The 14674-nt window shown below is 30.2% G+C and overlaps 1 protein-coding gene across 3 annotated transcripts in view; it reads right to left on the reverse strand.

Annotated features, from left to right (window-relative positions):
- ASCC3 (activating signal cointegrator 1 complex subunit 3) overlaps positions 1-14674 on the reverse strand; it is a 375365-nt gene that overhangs the window by 140950 nt on the left and 219741 nt on the right. For all 3 annotated transcript variants that reach the window (XM_003824353.6, XM_034962598.3, XM_063605419.1), the window contains 5 exons: positions 8624-8743; positions 5646-5810; positions 4483-4569; positions 3462-3638; positions 148-373 (listed from right to left, as the gene is read on the reverse strand). In XM_003824353.6, the coding sequence (XP_003824401.4) occupies positions 148-373; positions 3462-3638; positions 4483-4569; positions 5646-5810; positions 8624-8743 (775 nt within the window). The remainder of the gene's footprint in view (positions 1-147; positions 374-3461; positions 3639-4482; positions 4570-5645; positions 5811-8623; positions 8744-14674) is intronic.

The following is a 14674-nucleotide window of genomic DNA, read 5'->3' on the forward strand; positions in this document are numbered from 1 at the left end:
TGATTTTAGATAAATGAAAAAGATTTCTAAATATGGTAAAATTTTTATTTTGATTAATGTGGAAATTCACAATACCTTCTTTTACACCCAGCAACATATTTTATTTGCACAAAACAATACATTCAAACATATTTGCTTCCTTCTTACCTATTTCATCTTTCCTCATGTCTTTCAGCTTATCCACAGTAAGCTTTTTTTCTTCTAATCTTGTTAGGATGTGTGGTGGTAGGATTGAAAATTGTCTCAAAGGGCTAGCCCAACCCCAAAGCCTCTTGTCAATGACTTTACTAAGATTCAGGAGCCTGTAGGTCATGGTAGGCCAACGTTTCCTCAGAGCAATTTCAAAAAGAGCACGGACAATTCTAGCTGCATTCTAAAAAATAATAGGAGGAGATTGGTGGTTATACCCAATGTGCTTTTAAATTTGTCAATAAATTTATTATTCAAACTCAGTCTGAAAAGAAGTGCAAGTCAAGCTGCATCCTTGAATTGTGGGGTAATATCTTTTCTCATATAATCCTAATTATCTTATTATTTCTACATAAGAATAATCCTATCCTTTATTTGTGGATGCTACTTGCTTACTCTCAGAGGGGAAGCCTTATTTCCAAGTTCTTAGAAAGCTCTACCTTCTAAACAGGAATGAAGTAGGAAGAGACAAAAGGCATGCAAAATATTTAGGAGGCTGTTAAGGCATCTGACTATAAGAGACAAGGACGCCTCTTGGTGAATAGTGGAATGATTAAATTTACAAGGCTATATAGAGGATTAAGGAAGACTGGGATCCTGTTAGGGAAAAAAAAATAATGAGAGAAGGGTGACAAATGAAATACTGATTAGTGTAGCTACTCATACGAAAGGGCCATACAAATGGCTTCCTATAAACCAAACAATGTGTTAACTTGCTTTACATATATTGCCTCATTTAACTTTTACAAAAACTGCATTTAATTGATATTAATATTATGATTTTATAGATGAATATACTAGGGCTTAAAGAGGTAAAAAATTTGACCAAGGTCACACTGCTAGTTGGTGTCAGAGCATCTACTCAAAGCCAGGACTAAAGGACTCCAAATATAACTGAGATTCTAGACTCAGTGGTCTGAGGATAACTTTATTAATAGACATATAGAAAGTTATAATGAATGTAGTCTTTTTCTTCACATTTCTACAGCTAGCTCCCATTTATTTTGCCTCCACTCCTCTATCATTAACTTTGCAGATTGTTTTATTAAAGATTGTTTTTTAAATGAACTTATAGATACCTTCCAAAATCCAGTAACATCTGTATTTGAAAATAAAGAATGTTCAGTCTGGTTAAAATCCAAACAAGAGATACAAAACTGAAAAGATTTCAAATGGCAGACAAACAATCCAGCCTAAAATTATGAGGTCAAAAATGACAGATGAGTTAAAGGCTTTCATTTCACATTTTATATAAGATATGCGCTGTCTTTTGATAAATTTGACTATTTTGTTTCAGTATTAGAAATTAAAGTACAAAATGGTAGATAGAAGTATGAGGACAGTTCTGATATCCATTAAAAATGACTGAATGGGTCTTTATAAGGCCCAGAGAATAATAAATAAAATTTTGATTACTGTATCTACCAAATAGGTTTTCCTACCTCATTCCCACTTGTTCTTATAAAAAACTATCAGGCTAATTTTCCTGTCTTTGAAAGTATGTCATTTTAATATTTCAAGATCTACAGTTATCCCCTCAATGCTAAAAGAAGTAGGAGAAATTCCATATGACAAGATACAAACAGGACATGTTAATCTAGAATGATATAAATTGGTTCAAAATAATAAGTCTATAACATGTACAGTCTAGAAAAGTTAAGCATAGGCCTTTAAATAAAATCCTAGGATATTTGAGCTATAGGTTTACCTTAGGGGCTGAGGAGAGAAAGTTTAAAAAATATAGAAGAAAATATCATTTTACACAGTTGAGAGAGTAGTTGTTCAATTACTGATAGCTTAAACTTAAAATGTAATAAAGTATAATTTATCTGATGCATTCAGGGATGCTAAATCCATAATGGCTGTTTAAGAAAAACCAGGGATGCTTTGAGATATCCTTAATCAGAAGTTGACTTCCTGGATACCAATCATGAAGAGAATTAAAGTTTTACATTGTAAGCAATTCTTATGTCAGTCTCTGATAATATCTTCATAATCTTGAAGCAAGCAGAAATGTTGCCAGATTATTCATCCGGAACCCAGTAAAACTTTACCTTTTATTTAAATGACTAACTATTTCAATATAAAATCATTAGAAAATATAAAATGACAATATTACATTACTTTACAGAAAAACAGAGAAAACAAAGGAGATTAGAAAATTATTCCTATAGAAGCTATAGGGTTTAAAGAATATATGAATATTTTCACTACATCTATATTAACTTTATATAATTTATGAAATCATCACCTGGTATCTTGGTTACATTGATTAAATTACTACATGCATTCAAAATGTTTACCAATATATCTTGGTTTGTGTTTGTAAATATTCCATGTTTAAAGGACTCCTGAGTACTCATGGCTATTAATAGTGATATATTTAACACAAACATTCTTTTTCTATATTTAGTCTTTCTTTGAACAAAATTACAAATATAACAGCAGAATCATTTCCATATTTAAAATAAAATTAAGCTTTAATTTCTTCTTAATTTATAAAAGGAAGTATTCAATAAAATAAAATTAAAAAGCCTTGACAGGTAAATAATTTTTTTAAAAAAGTATGTCTAGAAGGGATATCTTTCATTTGAAGGATAAATAGGGTAAAATATAACCTACTTTACTTCACATAAGGGCTTGAATATAAAAACACAAATATTTGAACAGTTTATACCATGGTATTTTTTAAAAGTTATAAATTAAATGAGCTGTAGTTTAGGGAATAATTTTCTTTCTGTCCTCAATGTTTAAGTTTCAACAGTAGAGAGGAGAGATTACTTTTGTAAAAACCAGAGACATCACACTGAACATGGTAGGAAATATGTTTACTACGCCTTGTTTAATGATTAAAAATATTATTATTTCTAATATTTGGTAAAAATCTAAAAAAGTTCCACAATCTTTTCTTTATGCTTGCAATATTCTTTAACTTTTCTCTTTATAAGTACTTTATATTCTTTTACTTTATAAGTAAAAGAAATGAAATTCATCATTTAAAGTAGAAAAAAATAAGGTATCATTTTAAAACTTTGTAAGAAACATCAACATCACCAAAAAAAGCCCTATCAGTCACCAAATCTCATCCCCAGTCCTGTTTTATGAGCATAGATTACATAAAATATTTACAAATTAGCAGAACCAGTTCTAAGTAAAATGATGGTTTGGTAGCATGTCACAAAGCAATGCATTCATAGTACAGCATGAATTAACACCTTGGTCCTCTAAATATATTCAAGGAAGAGAAAACTGGAAGGGAATAAGATTCTTACCTGTGCAACATATGCAGAATCTGATATAAGGGAGAAACTGTCCATTTCTCCTCGGCTGATATAAGTTTGAAGTAAGATGTTTATTTTCCCATAACTATTCTCTACACCTCCAGGAGTGGAGAGTTCACAAAAATTGCTTAATAAGGTATCTAACTCCTCTATTTCCTCTTCTCTGACCTAGAAGAATCAATGTATTTATTGGAATTTTGGGGCTGATTTATTTAAATTTTTCACATTGAAATTAAATACATTGCATGTTTTTAAAGAGTTTCCATTTACTATAATGCAGCATTTTTCTTTCATAGAGTTAAATAACAATGATTTTTCCATAGGTAGCTAAAAAACTGCAATATGAAATGATCTTGAGGCTGATACAATTACATTTTATTATTCATCACCAATATTAAATTTGCCATTGACATATAAAAATTTGATATGCCAAAAAATTAAATCTTCTGACCTCACCATCCTTGAATTGATGAGATTTCATATTTTATTTGACCAGAGTAAAACCTCTGCCCAACTGGATTAGGGCAAACTTGAATTATCTTCAAATGCATTCATTATAGTCATATATTTTTATATGGTATAATACATTCATAGCTTAAAGCCATGAAGTACTATGATTCAAAGTATTAAAGTTTTCACTGTTAATAAGATTAAATATTAATACAGGTACAGAAATACTCATATCTAAGGTTTGAATCATACAGGTACTTTTACATTTTCTTCAATGAGCCTTATATTGCAATAAACCAAAATCTTCATACTACATTCTTCAACAGTTTCATTACTGCAAAACCAATTTAAATTATTTCATGTGGAGTACAGAGAAGAATGATGTCAGGTATGATGTAATATTATAATCTAGGACAGTGGGTCTTATTGATAAATGAAGAACATTGCTGATATTCCAAATGTGATGTGCCATACAGCTTATATGGTATTAATGAGAACCTTTTATAAATGAATGAATGCATACATGTTGTATGCATTTGATTCAAGTTTCAAGAAATCTTACCTTAATTTGATCAAATTCTTCAGCTTTGGAGACTATGGCAAAGATATCACCTTCTGTTTTGTGAGCATCAAAGAGTTCATTAAAGGTCTACCAAAGTAAGTGTTATATTTGATTAAAATCAAAATATTTTAAATATTTTAAATTAAAAATGTGACTATAAATTACACATTTTAAAAGAAATTTGAGCCCTAGACAGTGCAGTTATAATGTCTGTGTTACAGTATTTAAAGTCACTGCTTTATAAACATCAACAAATTTATCAGACCAAAGAAAATTCCTAGAACATAATTAGCTAAGGAAGATCTTTAGCAGCAAAAAGATGGATGATGAATAAAAGTTAATAACATCTACACTAGATACCTTTAAAAAGTTAATAAAATTCTGGTTTGTGCTTATTTTCAGCATGGCCATGTGGAAATCTGCACAATTCACGAATTCTAAGCTGATCATGTATCATAAAATTCAGAGACGTATATCTAGAAAATATGTAGTCTGAAAATTCTCAAAATATTACTACTGAGGACATAGAGAAAATTAGAAAACTGAGTTGAAAAAAATCAGTCAAAGGCCACATAGATTGAAGACAAATGCTAAAGAATGCCTAAAGTTCCTGCAAAAGAACAGCAAACAGGTTTAGGATATAGAGTGGTAGAAACACACTAGCAAGTGAACAAATTTAAAAAGTTACTTTGACAAAATGAGTGGATGTGAATAGGTGATGGAAGGAGTGAAAAGCTAGAGACAACGTGTTGGATTGATTTCAACCAGATCACAGTTCTGAGATAATATATGTTTAAAGGTTTTGAAGAAACCTAAAGTGCTATACAAATAGAAGGTTTATTTGGGGAAAGACGGGGGAAAGTTAGTAAGCACATGAGGTGTTTTCTGAAAACCGTTACATGTAAAAGCAAATGTGCCTTGACTTTTTAGGCTTGGGTGTGTTTATTGCTTGGGATACACTCATTGAATAGGATGACAAGAGGTTCCTTAGTATCTGAAGTTTTATTTTTTTCTTGTCTTTACTGAGGGTATACTGTTGAATTCATATAAGTTAAATGGATTTTGTTCTATTATTTGCTTTCATTATTTTGCATTAATAATATATTTTGAAGTCTAGAAAGTATTTGCATCTAAAATTAAACATATTTGCATTAGTATAATACCTCAATGGTGTTGTATTTAATATAGTAATGGCTGGCAGTTCTACCCAAATCAGTTGAGAAAAAATATCCAGTTCGCTCCTCAAAACGAATCATCTGAGCTTTGTCTAGTTTTCGTCCAACTTCAATGACCAACTGTTCTCGATGCTTTCTTAATGTTGGGTCAATCTATGGCAAAAAATATATAAACAGTTGAATACTGCTTTAGAAAGTAACCATTTGCAAACATATATTTATTTATGGAAATTAAAACTTTTCTTAATGTTTTAGTTAGACTTTTTAATTACAATTTTTAAAGTACATTTTTCTACATTTAGGAAATAATTGAAAATATTTTATGCCATTAAATAAAGGAAGCTTAAAAATTCATTAAAATTATCAATGTGCATATTCTTTTCAGATACCAATATTTTGGAATCTAAAATTCTTATATGACCTTATGATCTTTAAAATCACAAAGATTAAAAATCAAATTTTAAATACTCAATAATTGTCTTCTTTCTCCCATACTAAAGTAAATAGGGATTTTAAATTGTCAAATCATATTCCTACTTTATTATCAGTTATTTGGAGAAATGATAGCAAGAATGCTTTCCCTGTCAAAATCAAGATATATTTAGAACTGCAAAGTTATCCGGCCGGGCACAGTGGCTCACACCTGTAATCCCAGCACTTTGGGAGGCCAAGGTGGGTGGCTCACGAGGTCAGAAGTTTCAGAGCAGCCTGACAAACAAGGAGAAACCCCATCTCTACTAAAAATACAAAAATTAGCTGGGTACGGTGGTGCGCGCCTGTAATCCCAGCTACTCAGGCGGCTGAGGCAGGAGAATCACTTGAACCCAGGAGACAGAGGTTGCAGTGAGCCAAGATCATGCCACTGCACTCCAACCTGGGCGACAGAGCGAGGCTGGAGTGCAGTGGCGTGATCTTGGCTCACTTTACTTACTTTTTACTTTTATTATTATTATATGCAGATGGGAGAACCCATTCTAAAGTAAATAAAGTTGACAGTGAATTTTTGTATAGTTTTAAAACTATTACTTATCTAATACTTTTTCTAATCAGAAATAATAAAACATAAGATATTAACAAATATTCTTGTTACTATAGTATTGTGTATAAATATATGTATGTACACATGCCAATTATTAAGGAACACTCTGTAGTCATGAGGAGTAAAGTGAAATATGACCTTTAATGGAGTAGGGGGAGTATTAAAACAATTTAGAAATCAATTAATGAGTTAACACTACTACCATTTGTTCTAACTTAGATATTTATGGCAGCTTATTTATGTACAAAATATAGCTAAAATAAAATTTAAAAATCAGGAAAATGGAGCAAAAGAATATCAACTGCAGGGAAGTAAGATGGAGTCAAGAGTTACATCAGCAAATACAAAAAGTCTTAAATGTTTGCTATGAGTGATAATATATGTATCAGGTTCAACTTATAAAACTATTTTATTAATCACCTATTACTAAACCATCAAAAATATGCTAAACTGTTTTATCTGTGTTAGTTCATAAGAGTTTTGTGGCCACAAATTTGTATTGAGTAATAACATTAAAACACACAAATCAAAAAAAAAAAAAAAAAGGGTCAAGATTTTCTGACGTATAAAGGTACTATGTATCCAAAAGGTCTTTATACTGGAAAATGATAGGCAAATGACTTTTGATTATAACCTAGTACTTTAAAGTCAATTGATGTATTTATCTTGTTCCAAAATTTGAGATGGCTTAGTCCGTAAAAATAAATTGTTTAGTTTTTGTTTTTCTTTACTCCTTCAAAACATTTTCATAGTGCCACTGAGTCTTCTCAAAATGCCCATATTTGTGATGGGAACAACTAGTACCATATTCTTTAAATGTGTAAGGTTACAGGTTATAATGCAGTTATATTTTATAACAGAGCAATTTGGCTGTAAATGTAAACATTCATTTAAAGATTAGCACAAATTTCAACTGAGAAGAAGAAAGGTAGGTGAGTCCCATCTAGAGTAAATCTAAGTATAAAAACCTAATAACGGCTTTAGATTTAACAGCCTCAGAACTAATTGCTGCTGCTGCTTTTCTTATTTTTCCTCCCCCGAGCCTTAAGTTTCAATTTTCCCATGGTAAAATCTACTGCATAGGGAAAGAAAAAAATAAAAGAAATAAAAATTTAAAAATTGGTAACTGCTTTGATAACACAATAGGATTCATATAAAAACTAAGTCATAGTAAATTAGGGGAAACTATAATTTTGAATAAAGTTCAACTTATTTACAAATTTTGACTTAATACTAGTTAATATCCATATGATCATTGTAGAATAATGTTTTCATTAGACAACAACTGGATTTTATCTGCAATTAGGACACATTTACAATATATGAAGCAGAGTTATAAAGGAAAGACAAGATTTCACAGAATCTATAAGCCACACGGACCACACAATTGTAAAGTTCATAGGAAGAACTGCTATCAAATGCATCTAATTCTCAGTCTATGTATATGGACTTGAATAGTGGAACTGATTCCAGTCCTCAAACTGTTAAGATAGTAACTCCTTAATGGTATATTTAAATTTCAGAATAGGGATTAGAAGAGACTTGATAAGAGGAACAGATTGTATATAACCTAAGCTGATTATCAAATATGGTCTATAAGTTTCCTCATGTCTAATTTATTCTAAAACGAAATTTCTCACAGTTTAAAAAATCACACCAAAATATTAATATCAAATAGAAATATACCTGAATACATGGATAATAGTACAAAGATTAACATAAGTATTTGTAGAAAAAGATATTTAAATATAGCCTGCCTAATAACTACAGGGGCCTATCTAATTTTTTGAAAAATATTAAATCTCTTGTTTTTCTTCTAGGTACCTCTTTTCAGATGAGGCAAGAGCAGCAAACAAATATCTATCCTCATATCAGGAAAGAACCAAAAAGAAGGTCTGAATTTTTTTTTAATAAATGAGTTTTCTACCTGATAAGCCTTGTGACTGATGCCATATGCTAATGGATTTGCTCTCATCCGTACATAAAGATAAGTGTAACTTATCCACTTCACTGCTTCTTCCACATTAGTAACTGTTCCCAGAGCAATCTGCAAATCAAAAATATGACAAAAATTAATGTATTAAAGTTGAACATAAACATTACATCAAAGTCCATTCTGTCAGAGGTGAAGTTTTAAAAATACATCATTATGCAGTATTTTTAAAAAGGTAGGCACAGTGACTGGACACAACACTTTGCCAATTAATTAAAATCAGTCCTGCCTCATTTAATTGAGAATGATACATGAGAAATGTTATCTTTCAGAACTGAACTTACTCAGTATTATGGCAGACGATTATTTTTCTTTAAAAGGAGTTTAATTCTACATAGCATTAAGGACATTTGTTATTTTATTTTCTTATTCAGTATACAACTTATTTTAGTTTCATTTTATGTGACTACACTGCTGAAAAATGTAAGTGTTAAGTGCATCTGAATAAAAACAAAACATTGTTAATTCTATTCATTTTTATCCTAATTCTGTATACTGTCATCACCAAAACCACAGAGGGGATAACATTAGCTTTTACCTCTCAAGATACGAATTTGCAGGACTGTGAGTATGAAGATGTAATATGAATACAATAAAAAATTCACTGTTTTGCACGAAACAAAGCAGATTTTGTTGTGATTTATACATATTAATAATACATACATTTTAACAAACTCATGTACAAGAACAGGGAGTGGTTTTTATTTATCAGTAAACTTAACCTATGGAAAAAATATTCATGCATTTGAACCATAATGAACAGTGGATAATTCTTCAGATTGTATCTTGAAAGAAAATATTATTTTAAATATAGCATTTAATGTAGCTTTGTGATATATTAATTAAATGAAATCAAAGGTTAATAATTTAAAAACACAACAATAGCATATAAGAGCTGTATAACAAAGAGAAAAAATTATTAGAAGATGATATTAACAAAGAATTTCAATGAAAAGTTTCTTAGAAACATATTTCCTTAGCCAATGGATCTATAGGTAGTAATTTTATTTTTACTTAAGGTACTTATTTTACTTTAAAAATTTACCCACGTTGTAAAACTTCATAGTTGTATTTTTTTTTTCCTGAATCCTTGACTGAAATTGTTTTTAATCTCCTAAAACTTTAATTAAAGGAGAAGAGATGTTCCCTACCTAAATTATTAATTTTAGGAGAAAAAAAAGGAAAAACAAACCCTCTCGATTTAGTCCTAATATTAAAGAAAGTAAAACCTTCATGTTTAACTCCTGCATTATAATTTTTATTATAATTCTGTATAACTAATTTCATGAAATAAATATGTGGATGGTTAATTGTCTTTAGTTAGTTGAAGATGAGATTTAGTAATCTATAATTTTCATTATAATGTATAATTTTCATTATAATATTATGATATACTATTTGTTACTGAAACAGAGAAATGACCAAAAGTTGAAATATAATATGGGAGATTCTGTCTACTAACTTTTAAATTTATATTACAAACGGCTAAGCCATCCATAATGTAGGTAAATATATATACTTAGTGTAAACTGTAAGCCTTTCCACCAAAATAAGAGTAGCAAGAACTAAAATTGAGCCAGTGTGGGAGCTGTGTAACAATTCATGAAGATTTACAACTAAAACAGTTAAACATTTTCTAGTCTACTTAGGTAAATGAAACTAGTTTGGTGATATGGCTAAAAATCTGAGAGTGTTTCTCCTTTGTGAATCCATTATTTGACAGACCAAATTGTATTAAGCCATAGACATATGACCTATATTCCCATCATGACTTTATGATGTTACTTTAAAATAATGACCTACATTCCCTTATAACCTTAGAATATTATTTTAAAGTAACATCACACAACTCCTATGAGTAGAAAAATTTATAAGGGATAAAATAAGCTTGCTATTATTTTCAAAATCAGACAGTAAATTAACATTAAAAAATTACCTATTGCTACCAGTGATATGATTAAAGAAAGGAAAAAGTAGGTAGCAAAGATTCGATCAACTAAAGCAAGTGTTGTAAATGTTCACTAAAAAGGACAAGACTACTCAGAAAAATGAAGGTAAATTTATGATGCTATACCTTATTTTGAGAGTAATATTTGAATGCCACCTAGTGACAAAAAATAAAAATGTATTTGTAAATATTTGCTGTCACCTAGTGGCTACTTAGTACAGGAACCTTTTATAAAACAGGAATTTTTTCATACTGTGTCTTTGAAATTTATTCACGCATCTCAAAATCATATAGTAAGTCAGTAACAAGCCTGTGCTGAGTAAAGCACAATGGATATGGTAACAAATAGAGTATGCTCCCTGGCCTCAAGAAGTTCCAGAGTCACACGGAGGTGAGACATACGTAACTAACTACAATGACATATATAAACCCACCATCCATTGTGCCTAGCACATAATACCTATTCAAAATGCTTTTAAAGAAAAACATCTAACATGACATTTCTAAAAGTGGCATTAGTATATAGTGTGATAGTTTTATGCTCTGTTAAATAAAAGAGAAAAATAAAATCCCCCACGAATTTGGTAATTTAGAAATAAGACTCAATATCACTTCATATCTAACTTTAGTATTTAAGGTTATCTCAATTGTTTATTTGAATATGTATTTTTAAAAAATTGTTGAAATTATATAAAAACTTAAGCAAATACTCTAATCATCATGAGTATGCATGCGTGTGTATATATGTATATATAAGCTAGTAAATATATATAAAAACTATGCTACTATTCATTTATTTATTTAACTAAAATTTCAGTGCTGGCAATAAGTATGAATGGGGCTGAATATCAACAGACTATCAGAAAATGGTAAGTGACTCTATCATTTACTGTAAACTACCTTGGCACAGGCATTTCTTAAGTTTCCACAACAATCCAGTGACAGTATCTCTATTTACAAGTGAATAGAGTAACAACAGCTTGTCTAGGGCAGAAGATCTGTGTTGGAGAGTAATTGTAGCCAGAATTACAAGGTCGTTCAGATTGTAGAGGCCTTAAATCCAAGGACAAGGTGTTTACCTGACATTCTACAGAGATGAGATGAACTCCGTATAAAAAATGTATGTAGTATGTAAAGTGAAAGAAAGATTAATATAGTTTTGAAGAACAGACTATAGGGAGCTGGCACAGAGTATGTACTCAGTAATGTCTGATGAATAAATTTTAATAAGCCTCAGTATTTCTCTGTGTAAAGTTAAGTGACTTTATATATGGATGGGACTTGTGACCTTTCAGCATTAGGATTATTTAGTCAGTCTCATTATGCATCGATAAGCAAATGTGCCTCATAACATGTTTGCATTGAAATTATAACTTAATATAATAATTTCTCCAGTTCTCCTAAACTAATAGTCAGAATTGATACTCATGATATCAAAGATATTAATAGAGGCAACATTCTTAATCTAGCACGACTCTAATGTTGATTAGTGCAACTGTAGAGTCTTGCAATGATTTGGGGAATTTAAAGACTTAAAAATTCATTACCTAAAGAACACAGCACATATTCATTTTATAAACCAATTTCACACTTGATTTCCACAGATAGCCAAATTTAATTTCACATTCAACAATAATTTAAGAGTTTGTTTCCTTAACAGGAAAATTTATTTTAATAGGGAACTATTCCAATAGATTAGAATATGAGCAAGTTAGTTCAACAATGGCTATACTTCACCATATGGGTGAAAAATGTCAAGATATATGTTTTATTATTTAAATACCATTTACATCACTAAATGGAATTATGCTTATAGCTAGCTGACATTCCTGAAAATCACACATTTAATAAGTACTTTATAAATATTTGATAAATTTATGGGCCCTAATTTATTTTTAATTTCTCAGGGATTGATCAAATAGTTTTAGTGATGCTATTTTACAGTCCCTAAGAAAAAGAGTTACTTGAAGAAAAAAGCAGTTATTTTACTGACTTTGTGTCTTCTGTATAATATTGCCAACTTGTGTTTATTTTACCAATTACAAAAAGCTATTAAGGACATAAGTTTACTGAGATATAGTTTTCCTTGACATGCATTCATGCGTTTTAAGATATCACTTCATATTTAACTTTAGCATTTAAGTCTGTTCTTCAAAACTACGTTAATCTTTCTTTCACCTTACATACTACATACATTTTTTATACAGAGTTCATCCCATCTCTGTAGAATGTTATGCAAACACCTTGTCCTTGGATTTAAGGCCTCTACATTTGAAATACAGTCTTCCTTGACATGCATTTCATGACGTGCATGAAAGAACCATGCCTTTTACTGTAAGTCAGAAAAATTATGGCTACCATTTTGAAAAATGTTTTTAATACAGGCCTGAGAAGAGGGCAAATGCTATATATTAATATAGGGAAATGTATTCACCTTTAACTTACTACATTTTATATAAAAGAAATCTAAGCTATAATGAAAAGTCTAGGTTTAGAGTTAAATAGATCTGAGTTTGAATACTAGTTTCAAAAATTATAATGTAGTGACCTTGGGTCAGTTACATATCACTCTCCGGAAAGTATCTCCATAGCAGCAGTATTGAGAGAATAAGATAATGTACGTGAAGCACTGAGCAGAGTCTCTGGTATACAGCAGGTCCTCAGTTCACTGCCACTATCATTTTATATTAAGAGACTTTGTTCTATACATTAGACACTGTTAACCCAACACGTAGTTATTTAAGCCACACAATTATAGTAGCCAGTAAGACTGAAATTGAGCTATCATAATATTTCCTTTGGATTCAAATTTTATTTCTCAGTTTTCAAAAATGTTCTTATAATTTTGCTAATAGAAAATGAGGCCTTTCATGCTTTTCTCTCTAACCGTTATCTTCTAAAACTTATCCATTCTTTGAATGACTGTCCCAATTCTGGCAGTGAATACTCTCCAACACAGATCTTCTGCACTAGACAAGCTGTTACTCTAACTCACTTCACCTAAAAGTCCCAATTTTCTCATAAAATAAAGATATTCTCACTGGATCAAATTTTACCACATTCATGAACCAAGACTTTCCTGATAGCCTGGGAGAAACCTATTTTCTCCTTCTGCTGAATCCTTCTACAGAACTGTCTTTCCAACATTATTGCACTGTGTTTTCATGTCTTTTCCTCCCCTTTTGGAATATACACTTCTTAATAGAGAAAATGAAATAGTAAGTGTGTTTTTCATTCTCTAAAAAGACTTATCAATAATATGAATGGAATGTTAAATGAAATTTCTATAAGCTCTTTAAGAAGTACCTAATATAGGACTTTGTACAAAATAAGTAGTATTTGATTACAAATATTTCAAAGTATTCATTTACTTAATATTTATATCCTACCTACTTTCAAGTATTGTTTGAATCAACTTTAAAGGTATGAAAGAATACTGAACTAGCAAAGTGTTGAATACCAAAGCAATAATTTAAAATGTCACAAAAACAGTCAAACCTGATTTTAATGTTCTATACATATACTCTAAATTTTAAGAATGTTTATTTTCTTTACCAGTTAAGATGTTACCTAGGCTTCCAGGGTCTGCTATGTAAATCTTAACACAAAAGTCACACACTCACACACACACACACACACACGCGAAACAAATGATCATAATCTAGCTCAATCACATTGTGTATAACAAAGTTAATCAACTGACCTAATAGAGCTAAAAGAGTTTTATAAATTTCATTAAACCTGTAGTAAAAATTTCATTTAAAACTTTGCAAAAGTGCCATACAAATATTAATTATTATTGCTATTTTTGTTTCCATATTTTCTATAGTCTTTGTTAGATTTCTGGTCTCTAGGAAAGCCTCATAGTTTAAAAGTATGGTCTTTTAACAATAGATTTTTATCAGTTATCATTCTATAATCCTCTGAATTAATCAACAATAATGCCATTCAGCCTGTTTTGTCTTATAACTTATATGGCATAGGCTGTAATCCTAAACACTACAAAACAGCAACCAACTCAATCTTTAACTTTCTTG

This window comes from Pan paniscus, chromosome 5 (genome assembly GCF_029289425.2).
Source record: "Pan paniscus chromosome 5, NHGRI_mPanPan1-v2.0_pri, whole genome shotgun sequence".
NCBI lineage: Eukaryota > Metazoa > Chordata > Mammalia > Primates > Hominidae > Pan > Pan paniscus.